This window comes from Salarias fasciatus, chromosome 1 (assembly GCF_902148845.1).
Source record: "Salarias fasciatus chromosome 1, fSalaFa1.1, whole genome shotgun sequence".
NCBI lineage: Eukaryota > Metazoa > Chordata > Actinopteri > Blenniiformes > Blenniidae > Salarias > Salarias fasciatus.
Window position 1 is genome coordinate 26,524,352 of NC_043745.1, and position 26,762 is coordinate 26,551,113.

Here is a 26,762-nt window from a genome sequence, read left to right on the forward strand (position 1 = left end):
TGCCTTTATGAGAATAATCAAACTACTCATTTAAACATCTAACATTAATTCTGGCATTATGTCATCATCTTCAGTGTAGTTTCTCAGTATAGTTGCGTGTGCTTTGATAAAAGTATTAAATTTCACTGACAAACTTAAAACAATGCACTGCATAAAGGGTCACCTAACGCTGTAAATGTCTACAGTCCGTCATATTCCAGCTGTTTTAAACTGTGTATATCTGACTGTAACATTTTTTCATTCACATCTATTCATAGAACGTCCTATTTTGACGCCAACTGGTTGACGAGATGCAAGACCTTAAGGAAAGTTTTGCACAGATTTGTGCCAGCAGCCACATGTTTTCTCTTGGCAGCAGATGGCCGTCTGATTTGCACAGTGACAGATCACTCATATTGCCATTGACACTAATAGCTGTGGAATTGAGTGGGGACGCTGGGGCAGCAAAGCACACTTACATCCATGTCCAATCAGTGTGAGGCAACGCAACCTGTCACAATAATTATGACAGAACTATTGAGACAATTTTTTGGCGACAGTCTCACTGTCCCACCAGTGTTCCCCTTGATTGGCCTTGGTAGCTCGCAAAGTCATTGTCATTTCTCACAACTTCATTACTGGGTGGCACAAAGCAATTTCCATCGTCTGTGCTCTTCCCACTCTGTTGCCCCTAAAGGGAGTTCACACCATATGCGCCTGACAACACCTTGTCGGATAGACAAGGTGATGTCTTCTAAGAGTCTGGTACAGTTGTATCTCATTACATCTGTGAGTGTTGGGTTTTTATTGTGATGATTTAGTTATAAGATGCGTTATTGCTGATATTGAATTGCAGTGAGTGTAATAGCTCCTGACCGTAACCTTTATTGAGGTGCAGTTAGAAACATGTGAGGCTTGCTTTATTATTGCCCAGCCTCACTGCATCTAACATGACTTTTTTTAACCTCAATAAAGTTTATGCTGACACCAGAAGCAGACCGCATTTTCAAGTTGGTGTTTTTAAGCTATTGGCTAATGAGACAATCAAGTCATGCTTCACCCACTCTAATTTCTTATGTGCGATTGCCCAGGTTCTTAATAAAAAAAAAAAACTTAAAAACCAGAGGTGAAGTGACAAATATAAGCTTGACATTTAAAAATGTAATTAAAACCCTACAGTTTTGTAAAAACAAAAAAAAAAAAAAAAACAAATATGCTGTATATATATTTTTTATTTTATTTTTTTATAGTGAAAGGCTTTGACACTGATTTCCAGTGTTTACGTGCAATGACTTGTATTTATAATGCAAATTCGATTTTGCCACTTTGAAGATCAGTATTCTCCAATCATGAAAAATTCACTTGCACTGTGCACATTGCACGCAAACACACGCTCTCCATGCAGTGCCATAGCACTTAGACATGAGATGAGTAGATTAGTGTTTTAATCTTGCTCTGAATCTGTAGCACCTCGCCTCCCAGCCCTGTCCTCAGCCTGCTGTGAAATATTTCGTATAGTCGACTGTAAATAAGTGCTAACGAGATTATCAGATTAGCCTTCATCCGGGGCGCCCGATGACTGCTGGGCACAGTGACTGCAGTGATGTTAAAGTCCCTGTAAGATAATTGTGTTAGGAGGCACCATTTTCATGCAAATTTTCCAAATGCTCAAAAAGCTCAAGGGCAAGTTAAAATACTTTTCCCATTTGAAATGTGAAATACAGTCTTTGGTTTCCACTAAAAAGCTACAGTATGTACAGTGGTGCAGAAACTGATCTATAGTTAAGAAATTTAAACAGACTGTTGAGAAAGTGGGCCAACTGTAATTGAATTGACAGAAACAGATTAATCTCTGAGCATTTTAGCATACTTTGTCATGAATAAATACAATATATTATCGTCCTAATTTGAAGAACAATGGCTTTAAGTTGAACAAACACTTGCAGTTATTTGCTGATGTTGAGAACATGATACAGTCCACAGTATCGCTGCCACCATCACTGCTACAATAGCAAAAAAAAAACCCAACATTTATTAACTGTGTTCCAAAGTCATGCTGCCAACTTCTTTTTGTTTTATGATTGTGGTTTGAACTGGATTCAAAGTCCTTGTTCAGGTGCATTGACTGTAGGTGGCTGAGCCAACAGAGAAAACCTCAGGGACGCTTTCTCCCTTTCACTGGTGTGGAATTTTGTGAGACAGAGTCAAAGATGAGGAGTCAAGGTTTCAACACTGCACAAAGAGGTTTTTTTTTTTTTAGAACTGCAAAGGATGCAGACACAATTTAGCTGATTGAGAGCAAAGGTGTCTCTCCGTATAGAAACCCAACCGAGCTCTGCCATTGCTTCAGCCAGCCCAGTTTATATAGACAGTAGTCATGAAAATAACATCTGTTGTTTCTCAGATCAGAGTTTATAACTCATTTCAACTCCATTCAATGTCAGAGCGGTTGTAATCTCAGTGTCTCGGGAAAGTTGAAACCCAAATATGATTCGAAGTCGAAATATTCCACATCAGTCACTTTGTAAATACACAGTGTTTATGCTCGAATCGGCATGTGGATTAATATGATTCATGTAGGTTGATAGCAAAATGTTACATTTAAATAATCCCCGTGATGAATTAGGATACTGGCTGTAAAAATTCTATTCTCTTAAGTACAGTAAACTATATAAGATGATATAGATCCCACCCTACAAGGGTCATGTTTTTTCTCCCTGTTATGCTTTGGCTTTCAGTTTGTGTGAAAGTAAAGATTTTTGGTAAACAAGAGAATGTTCTCTCCCAAGCAAACATGGTGATTGGCATGTATTTGGTTTAGTTTCTCCGTCCAAATGTGGCGACAGCACCTGTCGGTTCCTTCTGTTTGTCTGCCTGTGTCTTGTCCGGTTTTCTCTCCGTCTGTTTCATCTGTATCCGTCTCTCTGTTTTCTTGGTGTTTGTTGCTCTGCGTCTTTGGCAGCGTGTTTGGCTTTCTCCACAGCCTGTTCTGTCACTGTTTGCTCTTCTTCTTTTTCTTTTTTTTTCCTCAGCTCCCTCCAGCATTGCCTGTGAGTCACACGATGTGGAAATTATGTTATACAATGAGAATAGGGACAGCAAACAGTCCAAACTCACTGATTATAGGCATTTTACCAGCTTTTTGTTAGAAATAGTATAATTATTATTAGCATTCCAAATAATATGGTCAATGTAATCTGAGGTCCATATAAACAATTTTATTAGCATATATAAATATAATGTCATATGATTTTTGACATAGTTTCGGCTTCCATTAACTTCCTGTTGGTTTCCACTGAGCTCAGCTATAAATAGTATTTCTCCAACTTTAACCCTCGCTGAGAACAACCCAAAACTCCGTCTCCTAATTTTCAATTCAGTATAATTCACTTATTACAACAAATAGCGTTGCAACATTTAAGAGGAAACACTCCCGTGGAAGAAACCTCTCAGGAGGCGGCATCTCGTCTGCTGTGCTTTTCAAGGGGGTTAGAGGATATTAAGGTGAAAAGATAGGACAGAGAGGACAAGCAACAGACAAACAAGCGATATCAGTCCCGCTGTAACAGTAGGGGAGTTTGTAATTTTACTTATCTGGACGTCCTTCTTATCCCTTTGTCTGCATGCCTCAAGAAAACAACGCATGGTCTTACTCTGATCTTAAAATAACCTTACCCACATTCAGCCCATAAGATATGAATTAGTCTGCAGTCAGACTGACCCTCCAGTATTAATGAAAAAGCCAAACATGCATACACACAAAAATTATCACGATACGATCACTTGATTTTATTTACTATGATGCTACAGAAAGCGCCCCCACGGACGGTTTTCATGCATGTCAGCTGCAAAACGTCTTCCGTCATCTGAGTCTTGTTTGTGAAATATTTCCCATATGTTTACCACGCTCCCAGAGAGATGTAAACAATTTACAAGAACATGTACCAGCAGCTGACGTGCATCGGTACGACTAACAGCGAGCAACCCAGTTTAATGGCCTTCTTACAAGACTTTGCGTGATGTCAGTGGCAGATTGCAAATGTCAGAGATGCTTCATTTGATCCTTGTTGCGTGGTGCCAAAGCAGCAGTCGAAGCAAATGCATTAGCAGAGCTCATCTCCACCCCGACCCCCCCCCCCTTCTCCCTGCTTCTCGGCCTCATTTTATCTCATCACGCCGTCGTTCTCTCCCTGGGATACGCAGGTGCTGTGGTCATCGTATCAGGAAAATCAAAGATGAACTAGAATGTTACAAAGAGAGGACCGAAGGTGGATCCAGTGTCACAGCATCGCCTCAGATGTTGACATGGCTCTACAAAAGTGCACTAACATACATTTTTTTTTTCTGTTTTCTCTCACTTTCATCCTTCTTTTTGTCCTCTTTCTTTCATCCGTGATGCATTTTTACCACCAGGCTTTGAGCTGTCAGTCTTAGCATGTCGGGTTTTCTTTATTTCAACAATATCTCTATTCAGAACAGTATGAGTTAAAAAAAAATGATGAGACTCAGGAGTAAAACAAATTGTTTTACGTTGTTGTATTACTGAAGCTCAAGCTATCATTTTGTCTTTTCTTTTCTGACCTGATTTGCTTGGTGAAGGGTGCATTGTTTTTTCTGCTACAGCTGAGCTTATATAAAAGGTGTTGTGTCTGCAGCCTCACTGACCAATCTGCAACCTTCTCTGCACACACACACACACACACACACACACACACACACACACACACACACACACACACACACACACACACACACACACCAGCAGCCTCCAGAGTGTTTGCTGGACAAAATCTAAAGTCAAGCATGAATACAGAGGCTGACAGGCCAATTATCAGATGTACTCTTCGTTCTGGATCCCCACCTCTGAAGGGAAGCAGATGTGAGAATCCTGTCACTTTCACTCAAGCTGGTACAGTGACATGGCCCAACAACACACAGCCTTCAAACCAAATAGAGATGGACAGAGTTGTAAACCTTGCCTTGTCATACAGTTCTGTCTGGTGGGTTTTCATATTTCAAGCCTCCGAGGAGCTGATCAAGTTCTGAGATGTTTGTCAGAAGTTGAAATGTGTCCAACTCCCCTCCACCCTGATGTTTCATTGGGGAATCACATTCCTTGGTATTGATGCTGTGGCATGTGGTGGTTTCTCTGGAAACTCCATAATGTTTTGTGAGAAATATGGTCAGCTCACATGTGGTGGGCAACATTTCAATTTCTGCTTAATTCAGGGAAATCCTGCATCATATCCTAATAGTACTACTGATTAATGAGCTTGTAAATGTGACTGAACAGCATTTCTTTGCTTTGTAGGTGAATATAGTGCCAGCGTGTGTCAGAGCCTTGACCAAGATGCTGTACTGCCCGTACTGCCGAGGCATGCCCGGACTGAAACCCTGTCACAACTACTGTCACAATGTCATGAGGGGCTGTCTGGCAAACCAGGCAGACCTCGACGCTGAGTGGAACCTCTTCATTGGTAAGATCCAAATCAAGTGTCCTTGTCCTCACGCTTTCTCTGCAGGTGTCCCTCTCTGTGTGCAAACTTGAACTTGTATTCCGAAGTCTGGATGTTTCCTTTCTGAGGCAATGTGTTTGTATAGTCTCGGTGGGAATTCAGTAGGCTGCGCCGCGTTAGATTCAGCCTTAAAGGATTTACAGAGACAAAACTAAAATCTTATTTGTGCAACCATTTCTTCTTTTTTTCCGTCTGAAATGTTGTTTGCTATTGCTGGAACCCTGGCATGGTGCTTAAAGCTCTGGTCCCTGCTGTTTGGGATTGATAAAGGAGAGCAGATCCTAGGCAAACACATTTTCTATAGTGTTTCCAGCTGAGCTTGGTGAGTAATATAGCACTTCAGTTCAGCTGCAAGTAGCTGGCTGCTGTAAGCTCTCCTGTTAAATGGATACCAAGGAGGCACATGGAGCGTTCCCTCTGGATCTTTTGTAGGCCGATGCTTTATTTGTTATGTACCCCAATCCCACACTGACACCCACTCTAACATTTTTTTTTTTTTTTTTTTTAAGTGGGGCAACATTTTTAAGAGACATCCCTAAGGACGGAGTGTCAAATGAACTGCACTTCTAAGCGTTTGCCTGCTTTGTGACAGGCCTGTCATTCGAGAAACCATCAGATGACGTACCGTTTGTTCTCTCCACTGGCACGTCTGAAGTCTCAGATCAACACGGGCCCCTGCGCACTGAATGAGATGTCGCACAGCTTTATGACATGTGTTAAAAAGTTAGTGTCTTGTTCGGTTGTGAAGAGGCAAATCTATTGCCGCAAAGGGACAATGTGCCTGACAGTAATGGGAAAAGCTGTTGTTGCAACAGAATGATGAATCTGGTTAGACCCGAACACCCTTGAGGTGTAGAGAACGCCGATTTTAAAAAAAAATAAAAAATTCAAGCATTTTTGTACAGACATGTTTTGCCCCCCCCCCCTTATTTTTTATACTTGTAGAGACTGTTGTTGAGGGTGTTATAATTAGAAGCATGTAACCCAAGAGACATTTATTTTTTGCCATGAAGGGCTGGTTTTTGATGTTCCTGACATTTTGCATTCATTATCTGTTGCTAAACAACTTCGATTTGCTTACCATGCAGCTCACAACAAATATTGATTTGCTTTTTTAGAGACAACTTCTAAATGTACCACGGATCTGTTCACACCATTGAAGCATCTTTTAGCTCTTGGAATTTATGGATCGGGGCCTGTATACAAACGTTGTCATCCTTGCAAATCATCTTTTATTAGAGAAGGTTAGCTCAGAGGCAGAAGCTTTTATTTTTTAAGAGCCTCATTGACATTTACCTGTCTTCTTGGCTCATGCTTAAATGCTACCATTGATGAAATTGATTGGTAAAACTGCAGGAGAAAGAACGCTCAAGGTGTTTTTACTTTGGTTTTGAAATTCCACAGTCAGGGAGGAAATACTGAAACACTTATATTCAACTGAATGTTTGAATTTTTTTTTTTCTTTTTTGTGATCAAGGTTAGTTGGAGCTCTGTAGAGTGGGGCTGTGCACTAGAAAGCACTCAGTCAGTTTGAGGACACTCGGGTTTTTAAATATGCTCCTGCCTGAAAACAGAAATGAAGATTGACTAATTGTGATGACGCTTTAAAGGATGCTGAATATTGAGCTGCCGACCAGAAAGGGAAGAGGAAGGCCAGTGAGGAAGGACATGCCGGCAAATGGTGTGAGGAAGGCAGAAGACACACAGTATCGGGGAAACATGATATGACAGCCCACCATGGAAAAAAAAAATCTAAAGATAAAATAAAAGTAAAAAAGATTGATTAGATTTAATTCTTTTTTTTTTTTTTTTTTTTGTAAATCAGTTGTCAATTTTCAGAAAAGTAGGAGCTGCAAAAAATGTGAAATCTTTGCATAAAAATAGAACACAACTTCAAGGAGCTGGCCACTTATCAAAACAAAAATAAATAAATATAGCATCACTTTTTAAATCCACAACACCGAATGATCCACTAATCTGCTTTTAACATTATTTATTTTTTTAGTGGCAGACATGGCATGCCAAAAAAAAAAGGTTTGTTCATACATAATCATATTAAAGTAAAACACTCCCTCTCTTGTTGCTGTACATGCTGTTTTACTGGCTCATCATAAAAGGAAATTATTTCTGTCATTAGTGACCTGCCTGGGATACCTGCTGCTTTCTATAGAGCAACGGTGGCTGTAATTATATGGAGAAAGACATAAAAAAGGCAGGCTTCTTTTTTTTTTTCCTTTCTCTCTCTCTCATAATGACTAAACGTAACAAGCTTTATCCCAAACAATTCTTGTCTCTTTGATTTGTGTTGCTGGATAATGTCAGCAGCTCACTGAGTCAAACGAGGTAAGCCTCTCTAATGGAACAGACACTAATCTTGTCCAGGCAAAGTGCACGTGTGCTTTAAACGTCATTTTAGGTCATCTCAAGTCTTGAACAAACATTCGTAAAATAAATAACATGACTTATATAGGCCGTAGCAATTTTCTCATGTGTATTGAAGGAGTTTCTCAGTATTTATTTACACAGTCTTGGCCTGAACATGAATTTTTAAATGGCCATTAGATAAATATTCAAACTGCAACAGCAGCAGAAATATAATAAACATGTCTTTGATATTAAATAACTCTCAGGCAAAATGTGTAACACAAACCATATCAAAGTAATTCTATTTGGCTGGGTTTCTTTTTTTCTTTTTTTTAGATCTTTCAAATCTGTTTATCTGTCATCAGTTTGCAGCAAAACATTAACAGTGTCTCATGCTGAAAAGTCATCAAGGTATATGATTGTGCGCTCATTGATTTTTGTCTTTCTCTTTTTAAATTCTGTCTCTAAATGTATCAGTGGTCCTTTCTAATAAACTATAGTAACTCATTGTATTAAATAGGAAATGGGTATGAGTAAGGCAGATGAACTAAACATCTGAGTGTCAGTGGAAAGGATGCTGCACATGTTTAGCAATTTTGTGTTTCTGCCCTAAAGTCATAAATCGGTATGGAAAAGTCAATTTGGAAGTTATATCAGAAAGCAAATCAATGGCAGCGGAGGCTCAGGGGAATGAAGCATTAGTGCAACATTTTAATGTTAATTGGAAGAAGCTAACTTTATTTTTAACTCTCCTCTAAATGCTCTGCAAACGCATTAAAGCATCACAACAGTAATACTGCCGCAGTATAATGACTTAAAAGCTACACTGCCAATCAAGAATGCTTACTAGCGTGAGTTGTGATGTCCTGTAAATCCTTGGCAATCCAACCCACCCAGCCACTGATGGGCACGTACATAAACACATGAGCAGTTTGAATATTAAGATGTCATCGCCGCAACGTGACTCTCCTGAAGAAAGAAACAAGCGCGCTGCTGCTCCTGAAATCTATGCCGAACTAAAACAGCACTGACCTTGGTGAATACGTCTATGTAAACTACATATTTCTATGCAGAAGAGTGATCACAGCACCATGCCCTGCATTCAAACTTAGAGTTACAGTAGGGTAGTTTTTAGACTTTGTGGAGGTTACTGTAAAGATTTCATCCCTTCCAAGGCTGTGAAAAGACAGACTGCCAGTGAACAATGAGCATAAACCTGAGGGAGGATGTGATTTACCTGCTCATGCTAGTGCTGAGTGACTTTACGCATCCTGTGTGTGTGTGTGTGTATATATGTGCGTGCGTGTGCGTGCAAGCGACGTGTGTGTTCAGATGTTCGTGGAAAGAATTCACAGTGTGGCCATTGGATTATACCACACCATCAGTCACCTGCCATCATGACAAATTTACCCAGCTCCGCGTCATGACAGACACATCATTATCATTTTTCTTGTCAGCACCTTGTTAAAATACCCTCGGAGAGACGGAGAGAAAGCGAGACAAAGAAAGAGAGAGATGGGACCCATGCTGTTGCACAAACACGGCTGTAGTTCTTCAGGCTTTCCCTGTGATCAGTGCCGTTTATGACAGGCAAGTGGCATCACTCAAACAGGATCCTTTCAGCCACTTGTGGTTAAAAATTAATGGAATGCATTAATTAACTTCTCGATAAACCCTCTCCCCAAACAGTAATCTTCCCGTCTTAGCTTCAGGCATGTCAAACTTGTCAGGCTTTGAATTTTAGGCAGGTATTACGGTAAGTTCTTAGAGCAAGAACATCTTGGAGGATGTTGCTACTGCATTCAACAAATTGTCTCATCATTTACTGTTAAAGGCAAATTGTAAGCAGGAAGCTATCGCTAATGAGCTTACATTAGTTTGTGTGTGGCACAACATCCAGTGTTGATTTTTTATTAAATTTAGATGAGCACGTCCTCCACCCAGCCCGGCTAACCTTACCCGACTCTGACTTGCAAGTGGCTGCTGCAGTTTGGCCTTCAGTCGATCGATTAGAAACATATTTTTTAAAATTTATAATCAGCTATGCAATCATAATCATGGCCTTAAGCTCTCAAAACAATCAAATGTGATTGAAACTAAGCTACAGTATTATTTTTTACTCCGCCTGTGGCGATAATGTTGGCTGAAGTACAGCCTGATGAAACAGTTCAGTCAGTTAGTACACAAAATTGACCTTTATTTTCGAGAAATAAATAGCCCGTGTGGGCTTACCTCAGGGTTGTTGTTGTAGAAATTAAATTAGGAATTTTAAGAGGTAAATCCACTGGCATTATCACTGGGGGTCTTAGGCCACATGTTGGTCAGTCGAATACAGCTCTGAAACTCTGCTGTTGGTGCTTTACAAGGCGGTGCATCCTTATCTGCAATGCTAATGTTGTTAGCAGTGAATTGCTAATTTTCAGAGACACACATTGTTTTTGTAACAGCTGCGGGGGCTTTATCCACTTCTTGTTGCTTGCTGCTATATGAGACAAGTTGTTACTATAGAGTTTTAATTATGCAAAAGCATAGGGACAGTAATTAGCTGTTGTTCTTTAAGCAGTGGCCAGCAGTGATCGGCTGTGATCACAAAGGTCAGAAAGGCATATGATGTTTTGACTTGTGGCAGGAGTTATAAAATGACTTATTTCGCTTCAAAAGATTTACAGCAGAAAGTAATTAGTTTTCTCACACTGAATGATTTCCAAAGACTTGTGCATTTTTGTTCTCGGTGTACTGCGCTGTGCCCGTGAACATATTTTTTCTCCTAATTAAGATACAGGCTTGTGTTGTCCTCTGTTGAGTCCTTTGACACCACAGTGTAAATGATCCTCATTGATTTCATTCGCTCATTTCTTTTTAATTGCATGGATTGTGTCCCCATGTAAGAAGATCTTCCCACAATTCCCCAGTTCATGAAAATTCAAGCCAATATGTTTTCCTGTCCTCTAAGAAGCAATATCTTTAAGTAAGGGAAGGAATAAAAACTGTCAATAGCTTTGGTCCTAAATTATAGATATAGATAGACCGTTTCCACAGTATTGTCTTTGATTTGTTGTTAACTGTTGTTAATGTCCAGCGTCCTGAAGTTCAGTGGTTTCAGGACTGTTGTTGCGTTAGAAAAAAAAAAAACAAAAACAAACAATGCATCTCTAAGATAAACCTGAGATGTTTAACAGCCACACACACACACACACACACACACACACACACACACACACATACAGACAGACAATAAAACTAAGCGTGACGATCTCAGTGAAAGACATGACGGGAACAAACAAGCGGGCTGGTTGGTTTCTGCCTGTCGTGGAGTTGATGGCTGAATGACTCACTCAGCCACGTGGAAGCAATTTCCATATCTTCGGTCTCATCAGGAACCAGAATCTTTTTCCTTGTAATTGCTACTGACTGTGCAGGATCTGCAATATATTTATTTTCTATACATCCAGTAGAGTGCCTACACAGTGACACTTAACCAACTTTTTACTTTTTTTAAAGCTATTCTGGGTTAGCAATACTGATATCCAGCTATGTTTTATTCAGTCAAATGTATTGTCTGCACGTTCGAACTGTGGTTGTTGCTGGATTTCCATGTAACTGGAAGGCAGATTGTTATTCTCTGTCAGATATTGTGTTTTACACAATGGTACATTTTATTGTACTGTATTCTGCAGCCTAATTAAACCGCACACACCTAAAGGGATACTTCAACACGTTTCGGAAGTGTGCTCATTAGTTTTCTTGCCAGTAGATGAGAGGCGAAAAGATTGATGCCACTTCCATGGATGTACAGTTAGGATAAATGTGCAGTGAAATGAGGAAATTGCGAGTGCATCTCTGAGGCCATCTGCCTTGCAACATCTCCAAAACCCACAAATTACTGTATTTTTTTCTTATTTGTCTAATTCATTGGGAAAAAAAAAGAAATTGTCCTCTTCCAGTTTGCATGTGAACGTGCATTGTAAGTCTCTCTCTGTCTTTTCCTCATACTAACTTAACCTAATTGCCTGACGGCAGTATCTTAATATTTAATGGCTATTACGGCATCAGTCTTCTCATCTAACTCTCTCAGAGAATTGCCACAGTTGCCAAACTGCACCTTTAATGCTACTTACTCTTACCCATCCTTGACAGCACTGATTTCTTATTTCACGTTTCCTCCCTCTGGGCAGCTAAGCGTTTGCTTTTTTTTTTTTTTTTTTTCCTTCTTCTTCTTTTTTAATTACTTTGTGACATTCAATTTGCAGACCTGATGTTACTTTGCTTGAGACTTGCTGTACTTCACTGAGATATTCATCACAATGAACCTTACATCTGCTTTACCATCTTAGGTTTGTTTTATTGCATTTCCTACATTAGTTTTCTAACAAAATCTTCACGTCTTTTTCTTCTTCTTTCTTAATGTTGTTACTGCAGTCTGTGGAACTGCCAAGTGGCTCGTGTCTGTGGAGGAGCTTGTGCGATCCAGACATACTTAAAAACCAATAAAAATGGTGGGGGGTGGGGGGAATCATTACGAGATTGCAGTGCTGGTATTGAGCCACAATCCAGTTGTTAGTGCATTTGGGGACTCCCCAAAGGTGGACGGCTACGTTGTCAAGGTAGTTAAAGTCTTTAGCAACTGCTTCACCTCTTGCAGCTGCACCCTTGATGGGAAAAAAAAAAAAAAAAAGCAAATGTTACAGGAAACTGACGTCTTTTTGCATAATAGTTTTGGCAGGGTTTTTATGCAGACAGGACTGTTTAAGTGAGAATGAAAGGTTGAGTTTTGTGAGTTTTATCAGCACGAACAGGCGCTTTCCCTTGAATGTCTGAGTGTATATCTCAGGAAAGATGCTGGATCACTGTCAAATCCGCTGGCGGACACTTAGATTATTTCTTAATTTCCACCGTTGAATATTTAGCCAGTGAATCATATGAAATGCTGGCATGGTTTTGTAGGCTTTAGTATATAAATATGCTTCTGTATCGTCGACAGCCACAGCAGAGACACCTATCTGTCGTTGCAGGTCTGTGTTTTTATCCGCTGAGCTCTTCAAGGGAAAGCCAATGAGCACTCACAGTAGTCTTCTGAGACAGATATTAATCGGTGGCTCTACACGCTCCTCTGTGGGAAACTCATTGAGCATGGGATGTTTTAAATTACCTGCAAGCCTCCTAGTTCTTAATTATTGTGAAAGTACTCCCTAATTTAGCATTACACCACTTGAAGACAACTGATGTTACAAATCCAATTTATTTAGAAAAAAAAAAAAAAACAGGCCGGCATTGATGCAAAATCATTTTTTTTTTGCAGGCTCTTTCACGTCTATGCATCTGTAGCCGTTGCTGCCGAGAAATTACAGTAAAAGCAGCGATAGGTGGAGAAAAGGAACGAGACAGCAGCAGACAGCACATCAAAGAGCCATACCGTTGTATTTAGGCGACGCGATCCCTCACTGAACAAAGTCGGTGGAGCTTTAGTCTCGGCTTGTCAAAATACCAAAGCATGTAAACAAACAGCCGTGCGTCCATGCGCAGTGACGCAACGCCGTCTTCCCATCAAGGAGTTACTCTCCCGAGATGCAGCAGCAGAGGTGCTGTTATCATTTCAGAATGAGGCTCTGTTCACTGGCCAACGCCAGCCCTGTCAGTTTGACATAATAATATGCCATTCCTTCCAAACCCTGGTTCGATACTGAGCAAATGGGGTAATTATCAAGGAATTAATGCTCGGAGTGATAAACTTTTTGGTCATCATAATTAATCACTCAGTTATACTCAACATTGGAAAGTGAGGGCCTGTGAGCTACAGCAAGCCAGTTTGTAAATATAATCAATGATTCGCTTTACTGATAAAGGGAGGAGGATGGTCATTTAAATGCATTTGAGCCAGATATCAATCGAAATCTCCCCAAGTTACTCTATTTCTCAGTGAACTTTTAGGAAAATAAATATCTAATACCTGTATCTTGATTTATAGGCATTCACAAAAATATTTATTAAGTTATTTCACTTTTTCAAGCTGTCTGCAGCACTTAACTTACAAAACTAACAAATAAACGTATCTGTTTGTTGGGAAGACTGTTATAATGACCAAAACTGCACATGTGTAATGATTGACAACTTAATAAAATGACTATATTGGAAATATTTCTTACTGTGTCTCTGCTTGAGGTATTGAGCCGTCATTCAGTTATTAGAGTTATTTGCAACAGAGGTTCATTAACATTCTAATAATGTGTCTGCTGTCACTGTGTCACATATGATACCTGAGTTCATCATATTCTAGAGCCTTTTCGATCCAGGACAAAACTGGGAAAAAGAGGGGATTTTCAACGGGAAAAAAAACACATTTTTTGTTATTATTTACACAACCTTTTACACCACCAACACAATCAGTAATGATTTATTCATTTTGCTCAACTTATTTTTCATGAAATCTGTAATTGTCATTGAAGTTACCACATATAGTCGTTTGTCTAACAAAGACTTAAAAATAGTTGCTGTGTTCTCCATCGCTCCCAGCAGGAAATCTGAATTTGGCCTTCTTTTAGAAACTTTTGAAACTTTTGCCATGGTCCCATGATGGAACTTGCCTTTCCTGATCTATACTTTATGCCCATGCTCAATGTAGTAACCAAACCACACAACAGTTGTGTCTTTGGATTTAAATAGGAGGCCTGAATACTTATAGAAATGTACACAGCTTCAGACAGAACATGCAGTAGAACAGACCCACTGCTTCACCTTCATCATCACCCGTGAAGACATGTTTTGAAGAATTGCCCAGTTTTATTGCCTACGCACAGATTCCTCTTCCCCTGTAACATCTGTGGTCAGTTCATTACAGTTTAGAGGAAAATGTCACATTCCCGCGCTGTTTTTATTACACTATTTTAACATTTGTCTGGAGCATGTGGCGAAATACTGGCGATGGAGTAATCCGCTGTCTCTGGCAATTTATGAAGGGTGTCATCAACTTCTATTGTTGGATACATTGTGTTTGTGTGCGGACATTTTCTCCAGTTTGCTCTGACAGATGGTGAAAGTTACTCTTTCAATTTTTTATGGCTGCAGCTCTGAATCATTGGGCAGACTTGTATTTATGGGAACTGGGTTGCAATTTTCTTTGCATTATGTTCATCATTTGCAGTCGAGCAGAATTATGCCTCAATTATTTCATATCAACACTGGAAGGGCAATTGCTGCAGTAACAAATTGCCAACAAATGATTATTTGAGACCCGTAGCCGAGCCAAATTCTGGAGTTGAGAAGGCTTAGGTGATTTCACAATGCATTTCATTTTGGAATAGGAATTACCACTTGACTACACATTCAAACCATTCAGCACTTCAGGTGGTATTTTACTTGACATCTTTGTCACTGAAGAAAAAAGCCCAGACTTGACTTGTAAATTATAATAGTGATATTCCTTTTAATTTTAAATAACAGGTCACACGAGATCAGTTCAAACACACTTTAAATCTGACAGTTTCTGTACTTTGTTACTTCTGGTTTGACATGCTTCTTCTAATATCAACACCAAACCAGTCAGTCTAAAGCCAAGTGAAAGCTTGTGTGGCGTGAAATAAAATCAAATGCATTTTCTTTGACAGTAACTCTGCTCGCAGGCGGTGCACAAAAAGAAAGATCATTAGCAATGTAGATTCACAGATACAGTGTTTTCTTATGAGTTTAATTAAGTTGAATCAATGCTTTTCATCCATTTCGTCTCCTTGAAACCTCATTTAAACTTTTTCATGCCTCCAAAAAAAAAAAGGACTAATCTGTTTTAATCAGTTCTTGTCAATAAATTTGCAAATTATGTGAAAAGAGCAAGAGGATGTTTTCGGTCATTGTTATTCTTCTCACTATTTTAAAATGAGCCATTTCTCTGCTATCATGGGAAACCAGGCAGCTCCAGTGTTGTAACAGGTTTTGTAGGTCGCTGCTCAGGATGAGTCTTGTGGTGTGTGACCGAAGCTGTCTGTGATTGTGGTTGTATTTATTGATCTCTCCAGCACAATTCACCATATCTACATTTAATTGATGGGGAAGTGACCAAAAGTATAAGGAAGCAGATAGGAATTCCTGATAATCAGGGCTGCTTTTTGTCTGTTTCTCAACATGTTTACATCGAGGGTATTGATCTGTCAGATTCACACATGAATGACTGCTGCGTGCTGCCTCAAGGGACTCTGCAGGTAGTTTGCTGGAGTCTCTCCAAATCCCTGCCTGAGAAATAGAGAGAGCTTTCCATTAGAAAATATCCAAGCATTCAGCCTGAAGGCAAAAAAAAAAGATCTGGCACCATGCAGCCAGCAGTAAACAATCATGCCAATAGAGCCGGCTGTGTCAGTCGATAGATGGATGGATGAATGGTGATACGGATCAATTGTTTGTTTGTTGATACCTGAAGCATGTGAACATTTTCACCTTTGCGTGAAGCATAATCAATAGAAATCCCCAGTTGTGGCAGTTGCAATTAAAACACGTATAAATCCAAATAATAAACTGTATGCGCCCGACTGAAACATTATAACATGCTCAACAGCTTGTTTACACAAATATCATGCAAATAATCCCTCGATCCAGTTTGGCGTGGATCAAATTAAACTCAAGCAGCTACTGGGATTACACAATTTATCTGTTTTCTGAGGTTTTTGAAGTATCTTGGGTTAACTCGCAATGTTCCATACATCTTCTGCTTCTTCCAAGGGGGTCAGGAGAAATGGTCCATCACAGCGAAAACACTCGTAGAGATTCACAAATCACAATCTTTTTTGCAAATCTTGAATCATATCTTAATGTGTTTTGCTTCAACATGACAGTCAAGTCACCTGATGGACATGTCCTCCATAGTCACCACATCTCAGAGAAATGTAGCATCTTTTGAGATGTGGTCAAATTAGAAATTGGCATCTCGGGTTTGCAGCCTGTGTCCATGCAGTGCTGTAGTCTGATGCTATCATATTAATATATGTATGCGTCTGTGTCATTTTCCATTTGTCTTGTGTGAAATATATGAACATTGGAGGTTGTTCTGAAGCCAAAAGAAAGTGTAAAGTGATGATTGGGAGGCGTCCCTGATGTTTTGATCCGTCAGAGATTTACCTCTAAACAGTCCATGTACCAAACTTTCATTATTCCGAATCCTACTCACTCTGTTAAACTGAATATACGTTGTGTAATTGAGGAAATATAAGGCAACATTTGGAATGCATGGCTCCCAACTGTAAAGCTACTTAAATCTTTGAATCTTTCAAATGGTCGATTTTGATTTGATGTGGTGTCCTTAAAAAAAAACAAAAAAATAACAACAATTTTCTTTCTATGTCGTTGCACAGAATGGCATCTCACAAAAGAACGTTGTGTGTTTCGATGGTGTATTGAGGTAATTTCCTTTTGCACCAGCCGATTGATTTGCTTTGTGCCACGACGGAATGATAAAGGTTGGGCCAGTGCCACAAAGAGGCTTTTTTGTGCCTTATCTTTACTTTGGAGTCTCTCTTCACGCCCATCTACAAGCAAAAGAAATTCGCTCCATCTGCCGTTTGTTCTTTTCTGTTAAACCACAATCACACCCAGGCAGAGATTTGTTCACCACAGTGCTGCAATGCATCCGCAAAAACCTTTTCATAAACAAACACTGCTTCTTTGGTGTAAATCGTGTGCCGGCCAATGGTTCTTCAACCTCTTTCATGTCTCAAACCTTCTTCACGTTGAGGCAGTGCCTCAAAACATTGAGTAGCCATGACGACGGCTAAACTCGTTTTCGTCTTTTTAACGAGTTTGGACAGAGTACCTCGTGATCATGTTTAATTCTATTACAGCGAGACAATGTGGCTGCCATGAGCAGCGTAATCTAATGAAGAGCATTTCAGTGCCAGTATCTCTGGAATACAGGCGTGTTATTTTTAAAATATGGCGGATTACCAGAATCCCTCTGATTTTGCAACATAACTGCATAAACAGTTGTACATTCTTTATTTTCTGTAAGTGAAAGCTCGTGGCTGCTGTGTTGATGAACTGTGACGGACAATGCAGTGCCTGGAAAGGTGAATTCAGCTGTAAAAGAGACACCAAGTACTCTTGGCAGCATGTTTGAGCTCCTGTATTCATATATTCACGTTTAAACCGTGAGAGTCCCAGCCAGCGGAAAGTTTCCTCTGAGCCCAGGTCTCTCCAGGACTGCCGACCTGTCAGTGTGTTGTTCACTGAGAGCAGTGAATGTGATGAGCTGTGATTGTCGTGACCTCTAATGCGACCACCTACACTTATGTGTGATTATGTATTCTTTCTGATGGCGCCCCGCAGCCAAGTACACTTGGGGTGAGGCAGGTGAGAGTGACAGCGCCAATACAAAATAGTGTGTTAGCATGCCCGAGGTGCGCTGACCAGGGAGCAGCTGGCTGAGGCAGACTGCAGGGTTCTTAATTACACAGCCCTTTAAAAGTGTCTCTTGTTTATTTAGTTATGTATTGCCCAACTTTTGGATTTTTTTTTTCCAAAATCAATTTATTATTTGGTGATCAGTCATGAATGAAACTGGCACAGTCTTTTATAAGTCTAATAGTCCCCAAGAACGTTTTTGTGATGCTTATCATCTACAACCTCTGCAAGTTTGTCTTGTAGAAGACGCAATCCTGAAATAAGTAAATACATTGTCCTTGATTCATCCAAGCCAACTGAACAGTCATTTGTTTAAGACACAGTCACATGTTTAAGATAAATTTTGTTATTAGTGTAGTGAAATTGTAACATCATCATATGGCCAGATAATTCACTTTTTTGATTCTTATAATTACTTGAAAACGGTTCTGTTTTTTGTGCTTTACCTTGGAAAGCATTTCAAAGAATTTATTTATTTTTTTTAAATATGAATGATTTGCAGATTTTAATGTCCACACAGTGACTGGGATAGGATGGCGTTCTGTACTGACATCAAAAATCGTGAACAAAAGTTAATAAGCATAATGGATTTTCAAGGTAGATTTTCAAGTATGGCAATAAATGTGCAGTTTGCATGTTCTTCCTGTGTGTGCATGAATTTTGTCTGGGTATTCTCCTGTCCAAAAACGTGGTTGGTGTTTACTCCTCACTCTAAATTCCCAGTATATGTGAATGTCAGTGGTTGTCTGCATTCACCCTGCAACGGACTGGCGGTCTGTCTCGGGTATAAAATGCCTTCACCCAAATCCAGGCGGGATCAGCTGAAGCTCCCGACATCCCTGTGTTGGAAAACAATCAGTCTAGAAAATGAGTGAATCGTGTCTGTAAACTGGAGGTGTGTTTGACTCGGCATGTTCGTCCTGTGAGGGATAGGAGTCCTGCTTTGCAGCCTGATTTTTAGCCACTGCTGTAAGATTCAGAGGTCTCTGACTTAGATAAGACAGCTGTAGAAAATGAATGGCGAGAATTACTACAATGTCATGTGACATTTTGTATTAAACCTGGACTTTTGGAAATTATTATCATAGATTTCCACAGCATGCTTGGGTTTATCAATTTTCTCAGCATTGAATTTATTCAGAAATTTGTACTCTTAACATATTCGCTTCATTTTGCTTTTTTTAGCTGAACTTTCAGTAGTCTCGGACTCATGTCAGCTAATACTTTTTCTCTATTTTTTTTTTTTTTCATTCATTCAGTTTGTAAAATAAGCTTGGGCTCCTATTCATGTCTGGGGAGATCAAACCCATCTTTAAAAGTTTTTTTTTTTTTTTAAGACTGTTCGATCTTAAAAGAAAAAATCTTGTATGTGATATTATTTCTGTGGTTATTTCAGCAGGTTGAAGTAGCCCTTTCTCACGACGATTCATATGGCTGACTCAGTTTCAGAATCCATCAAATATTCATTAAGCTATATGAAAAATAGGTTGTCAGAACCCCGCTGAGGATATCATTTAGGTCTTTGGGTCTTTCATGGAACGAGCAACAGAATTGCTGCCAATTTCTCCTCTACTTTCATTGAATTCCATTGAGGCCTCTTTTTCCTATTTTTTTTTCCCCTCCAAAGGCTTTAGAGCAGTGCTCTGCTAAACATAGGCAACTGAAGACTTCACAGAACCCGGGTTGGCCCCCTACAATGACCTCCAGCCTGCCACTGATGGAAATCTAACCAAGCATCACGCCCAATTTGAGACTCCAGAGTAAACAAACAGGAGCGCTCTTCAAAGACACAGACACCAACAGACCCAAAAGAGGAATCTATCTGTCGCTCTGCTCACTCAGCACACTTTAAAAGCAGAGGCTCAACATGCACAGTTCAGCGGGAAAACGGTCTCTATTTGAATAACATTTATACTTAAAATCATTTTCACTTCTATCACATTTGATAGAATTCATCATTAAATAGTGAGACTTCTCGCCTTTTGAGGTGAGTTTTTGGGGAAATTGAACATGTTGCCAATAACAGTGTTATGAAATAGCGAGATGATGGATACACAGACACCAAAGGAGATAAATGAGATTTTTGAGTTTCTGTGTGCAGTTTGAATGTTCTCCCAGTGCATACCTGAGTTTTCTACACGTATTCTTATTTCTTCTCAACATCTCAGTCTCAACCAGATTCTCTGTCTTCCTCTGTTTGTCCAGTCATGGACCCTCAACTGTGTCAGTGAAGTAAAATGCTTTACAGCCAAAGTCTGACGGCGTCATGCAGCGCGGCTTGACCCTGCAGATAAAGTGATAAAGAAAATTGATGTTTCTGGGAATATAAGCTGAAATTGTTTGATTTATATTAAAGTTTTCTGAACATAGTTACTGTGTGCTTTGGCATAAAAATATAGTAGTATTCTGAAAACATGGTGATGCACACAGGCTTAAATCACTAACAGCCATCATTCAGTATCTGTGAATCCGTGGTGACTGGAAAAATTATTACGATCTTGCATTGAGTCCTCCTTTAATTTGTTAAGCTTGGCTAAATTCATGTGGACAGAAAATGATCGATTCAAATGCAAATCCAGATAACATCAAAGGAAACTGCTGAACTGATGGACACATTTTTCAACAATTGTTGAAGTCATAACACTTTAAAGTGATCTGTCAAAGTCTAAGCTAATCAGTTGTATGATTTAGAAAGTAGGTTTACACAGTGATAACAGTTGAAAGCCCCTCATACCCCTGTTGTTAATTGATCTCTAATCCACAATTCACATCAACAAACTGACCACGTATCTAAGATCTGCCTGATATCCTGGATCCATTTCCTTTTAAAATCACCCATTAACCACCACGGAACATCAAATCCATGTTTTGAACTGTGGCAGGAAACCAGCGTTCCTGTAGAGAACCCCTGCACACAGAGGAAGCACGCAAACTCCACTAAGAAAGACTCCTGACCAGACTTCAACCATGGATGGTCCTGCTGTGAGGCAAGAAAACCAACATATTTGTAATAACGGAGGTCTTGCAAAACTCTCCAAAACTGGGGAAACCTGGCAAAATATTATGAAGACTTGATTATTAAGTGTCAGTAACAGTTTAGGCATTTGATATTTATGTGTTTAATTCTCTCCTCTCCTGGCTGGTGCTTTCTCTTCCCTGCTCACATGTCCTCTGACTTCCTCTTCATCAGGCGGGCCAGCTTTATATCCTGCCCTGTCGATTGCCGGTGAGAGGTGGGAGACTTTATGTTTCTCGGGTCTCATGACAGGCACTGTGAAATGGCAGCCCGAAGGCAGGAGCTAAACGCATTCTGCATCGACGGGTCAGGACTGTCTTCAGTGGTATTGGCTTCCCTCGGCGCCGGTGTGTTGCACTGTAATTGTGCGAGTCGTACCTGACCTGCCCCAATGATCTGATTTGTCAGTTTTACAAGACTCCTGAGCGTTTTTTACCGAGCAAGTTAAACTTTCCACACAATGCGACCAATGCAAGATAATAAAAGAGAGTTTAGCGAGTTCAAACTTAGTTAAAGTTCTGCGCTGCAGTCACTGTTGTGTAAAGTACGCCACTTCAATACTGAGGCTTTATGTTACTTCTCTTAGCTGCCACTCAGTATTGTTTCCATTAACTAACTTTCGAGGAACCTTTTGACCACAGCAAAGTCATTTCAGTTGCCAATCATACCTGAGCCACGGGGGGTTTTGGACCAACAAACGATCAGGAGTCGGGTATTTCCAGGCGGTGTTGACAGATGACCTCATTTGTCATTTAAGGATGAGGACTTCCTGCCCCCATTTTAAGTGCTCTTTACTCAGACACTCACAGCTCTGTGCTGCTGTTTTAAAACTGAATTGTGAATTGGCGTGAATCAAAAATGAGACAGAAACAGAGAGATGGTCTGTTCATAGTCTGATATGAGATTATTTTTGGAAAAGTCACACAAAACAACTAAAACTTTTGAAATTCAAATCATAAATGAAGTTTGAAGTTGCTGCTGCTTCACAGAGGTGTGATATTATGAAGGTTTTCAGTTGCCAGAAAGTAATTTACCAGATCAGATGAAGACGTGAGAACAGCCCAAATCATTATTTTTTATTTGCTGCTTTTATGGTTTTTTTTCAATGGAATATATTGACTCCCAGAATAGAATGCAATAGAATAGAAAAGAAATACTGTATTTTTCCCAGGGGAAAAATTGTTGACATTGTTGAATTTGTTGCTTTTTACTGTTGTCATACATGAAGGCATTTCTGGAGTTCGAGAACTGCTGTGATAACTTTCAGCATGAGCCGAAGCATTATCTTAGCATTCACTATTTCACCTTACTCCTCCTTCACTGGAGGAGTAGTGCTTCATTATTTCAATAAGCTGAATCAATCCTCCTGAGAGCTGCATGAATTAAGCTCATTATTTTAGCATCGAGTATGATTGCACTGCCGTTGTCTGCCTGTTTGTCGTTTTCGTCTACTGTTTGTTTGCATTCTTCTCGTCATAATTAGATCGTAAATCTGCCTCGATTTGGATTCACTGACATCCGGATGCCACCAGCTAACTGATGCCACTATTTAGCTTAATGAGTGAGTTGGACCTGCACAGTGCTGACAGCAAAACTATAGCTGTGCAGCTATGTACAAATTATTCAGACAAGCCCAACTGAGGGAGATACAAGTTACACAAAGTTCAATTATCCATGTAACTTTTATTTTCTGGAAGAAGTGAACTGACTCACATACCTCTGCTGAATTAATAACTGTAATAAAGTACTTTTTTTTTAGTAGTTGCCAGAGCCTGACTTACATATGGGAACAGACTGGGAGGAATAATCAGATATTCATTTGATTGTCTGTTCTACTAATAATAAACACAGTCGTGACTAGGTTGAGGATAAAAAAAAAAACACAGTTTCTCTTTGTCGTCATGCTTTGGATCAGTCTGTTGGTGTATTATGTATCAGGAGCAATTCTGGACAATCTTTTGGCAGTTTGTGTTTTATGCAGTCACTTTGCCAATGATTTGAGCCTTGGCTTAAAGCAGCAGGGATGGCGGAAGTCTTTTTAGCACCGTGTAATCACTGTAGCTTTTTGTCACAGCCTCCAGACTTAAAGGACACTCATTGTCTTGCATTCAAATTTGATTTGTGATCTAATGATTTGCACATTTCCTCCGTTCATCGTGGTTTTTCACACCCCTGCAAATGTCACAGCTTCCAGTTTAAAGATATCTTCAACCGTCCTTCCTCCCACTTAACCACTGGTAACCCCTCAAACAAGACTTGCTGGACTTTTAATTAATTTCACAGAGATATGAAAGTTCACTGTAAATATCAAATGCATTTCATTTCACTCCAGACTTATTTTAGGGTGGCAAGATGAATTCTATGTTAATATTATGCTCTTTTGAAGAAAATGAAAAGATATGAAGTGTCGATTCACACGATAGCGCAGTGCGGTATGTAACCCCGTTTTGTCCCGGTCTGGAGGGGGAGGAGACAATCCCAATTTGAGTGACAGGCTTGGTCAATGGGCAGTCATCGACGTTCACACTCACATCAGTGGGATTTTTAAGATCAGGACTGAACAAAATTATCATCAGATTGTTGGAGAAATATGTAATAGTGTAAGCCAGAGAACAGCTACAGAGACACAGGAAGAACATGCAAACGCCCGGGTTTTTAGTATCGGTAGCTCTGACTTAAGGGTGGAGTACAGAGTTTGAAGTCCAGATGCAGCATTCAGGGCATCAAGGACATTTACCATAAAAACGATCCACGCCTGCTCTGCAAGTTGCACTGGCTCGGTGTTGTGACCTCAAGTACCGCCTCTGATCAGGACGTCTTTCAAATTTTAATATTATTAACCTTATTTTAGTTTTACCTAAAATATAGTTAAATTATATGTATATATATATATATATATATATATATATATATATATATATATATATATATATATATATATATATACATATTTATGTTTTTTTGTTTGTTTTTTTTTTGTTTTTTGTTTTTATTCATTCAAACAGTTCAGAGTAATATTGCGAGTGAATGAATGGCGCTGGTATCTCATGCTCTCTTTAATTAGTCATCAGCATGTTTACAAATGGCTGACATTAATGAATAAGCATGTCGTGAACTCAGTACATTTATTTTCTAAGCACTACTTGCTGCGGCGCAGCATACTTTCTCCACCTCTTTTGCATGCTGTTCAAAGAGAATACATACGGTGCTGGCAGGATCCTTTGTGTTTGTAATGATTGCATTTGAAGAAGACACCATCGCGTGTACTTTTCATTATCCCCATGCAATGGGCTGTCCTGCAACCACCGGGATTTTTGCATTCTCGCCGACACTGAACACGCTGACATGTGTGCATAAGCAGAAGTAGCAGTGTGTCCATGTGAGTGTGGAATACTTGTGAACTGATGTGTTGTGTGTGTTGTGACAGATGCCATGTTGCTGGTGGCAGACAGACTGGAGGGACCCTTCAACATCGAGGCGGTTATCCAGCCAATTGACATCAAGATCTCCGAGGCCATCATGACCATGCAGGACAACAGCATGCAAGTGTCAGCCAAGGTACTCGAAAGAGAAGGAACTTTCTATTCCTTTTTAATTAATATTCATGTTAATTCATAACTAATGGAATTATTTGCATGTTGTTGTTGTTGTTTTTGTCATATGATTCTAAAATTGCATTAGCGTCTGATTTATTTAATGCACATAGTAACACGTCAGTAGATCTCAAATATCCTTTTGTTTGCATTTTTTTAATATAATGTAGCTTCTTCTGTTGTGTGATAGCAGTTTCACTGAATGATGAAATATAGATTCAGCGTTTTAAGAAGATGGTGACAAACTCTGACACATTCCTCTCCCCCACAAATCCTCATATGATTAAAAACAAAGTTCTGTCAAAAAGTGATCATATTTAAAATCTGTTTTGAGCTGTTCCTTGCATGTAAAATTTTCTTAAAGCTTTTTTTTAATTAATTTATTTATTTCCCAATATGTAGTGTAATAATACTGTATGCGTGTGATAATCAAAGTATTGTGACGTCTACATCAGGGAGACACAAGCCGTCAACGCTTATAATGACATTTTTCCCCTTAAATGTCAAAAAAATGTCAGCAGTAAGTTAATGTAATTTCTTAGAGGCAGTTTAATTTGGTCTCTGAATGCTTGTTAGTGTTTTGAAAATGGTAATTATAAACAATCAGTCTGTCTTTTCTGCACCATGAGCTGTGTTGTTGTAAAAATACAGATTGTCAAATCCAACTTTTTATTCTGATCGTTTGTATTCTGGCCTTTCTTCACGCCGGAGACACAAAGGTCGGTGTAAATTGGATGTCACATTCTTACCCGTATCAAGAGGGCTGCAGTGTAAAATTTAACCTCTTTTCTATGCGCTGCAGGATTTCCCTCTGCAAGGGTGTGCTTGGCTCACAGATTGCCCCGAGATTACAAACTTTCCTCACATTCACATTTTATCTATACGCGGCCTTTCTCCCGGTTTCGTACGATACACCAGCCACCTTATATCGCTCCTGCATCACTGCCGCGAAGACCTGAGGAAAACAGCTTTGCTTCTGTGATGTACAAGATATCGGAACTGTAATCATGGTGAAGAATTGATGAATATTAGAGAGAGGACATCCTCTTGTCAGGACAGCCAGGCGGCGCATTAGAGTGCTCCATCACACAGCGAGCCGGGGACCGGCAGGCGGCCGGAGAGGAATGGTAATGAGCTGCCATGTTTGGAGGTGTGTTGTTTGGGCCCCGAAAGCCTGTAGAGACCGAGCCATCTGAAAACAATCTGTTGCACACAATGAACCTCAATAAGTTACACATTGATTAGTGCACTGCTCAGGTGATAACAGATCTGAACAACCATAAGTAACAAACCTTCAGGGAGCATCGCAGGAAACTTTCTTCAAACATGTTTCAGTTCTTTTCAGGATAGTTCTTTCATTCTTTCACTTTTTTTTAATACAATATGAATAAGAAGGAGATTTAAAGTGATTTGAATTGTTTACTTTCTTGTTGCTTCTTTTTGTACATTTAAAGTTTTATTTCCTTGTTAAAGCTGATGTGTATTGACTTTGTGGTAGTGCAACACAGACGGATGGTTTCATGTTTGAGATTTTATTTATTTATTTATTTTCCAAATTGCTGTGTCACTGTATATAATAGTGGCTTTCCATTGCAATTGAGTAGAAACATATCGGGGGTTCATTCCCTTTTTCCCACCAATATAACACTTCCTGTAAAAGGAGACTCAGGCTTTGATGGACAGCATTGGTTCCAGGCTGGCTCTATGGAGTTTTCTGTCTCAAATCACACACCCGAAATGGTGCTGCGAGCAAATTGACAAAGGCTTCTCAAGAAGAAAAAAAAAAAAGCCTCAGTGGTGTCAGCAAACTACAATTTTTCTACAATCAAAAAGGATGTGTATTCTACAAAGAAATTGACTCAGCTACAGCTCAGTTCATGCAGCGTCAAACTACTGCAGACAGAGAAAGAAAGTAAT

At 39.6% G+C, this 26,762-nt stretch overlaps 1 protein-coding gene across 2 annotated transcripts in view; it reads left to right on the top strand.

Annotated features, from left to right (window-relative positions):
* The window catches only part of LOC115408131 (glypican-6-like), a 129,844-nt gene that overhangs the window by 72,668 nt on the left and 30,414 nt on the right, over positions 1–26,762 (top strand). For both annotated transcript variants that reach the window (XM_030118758.1, XM_030118844.1), the window contains exons 4-5: positions 5,291–5,456; positions 24,680–24,810. In XM_030118758.1, the coding sequence (XP_029974618.1) occupies positions 5,291–5,456; positions 24,680–24,810 (297 nt within the window). The remainder of the gene's footprint in view (positions 1–5,290; positions 5,457–24,679; positions 24,811–26,762) is intronic.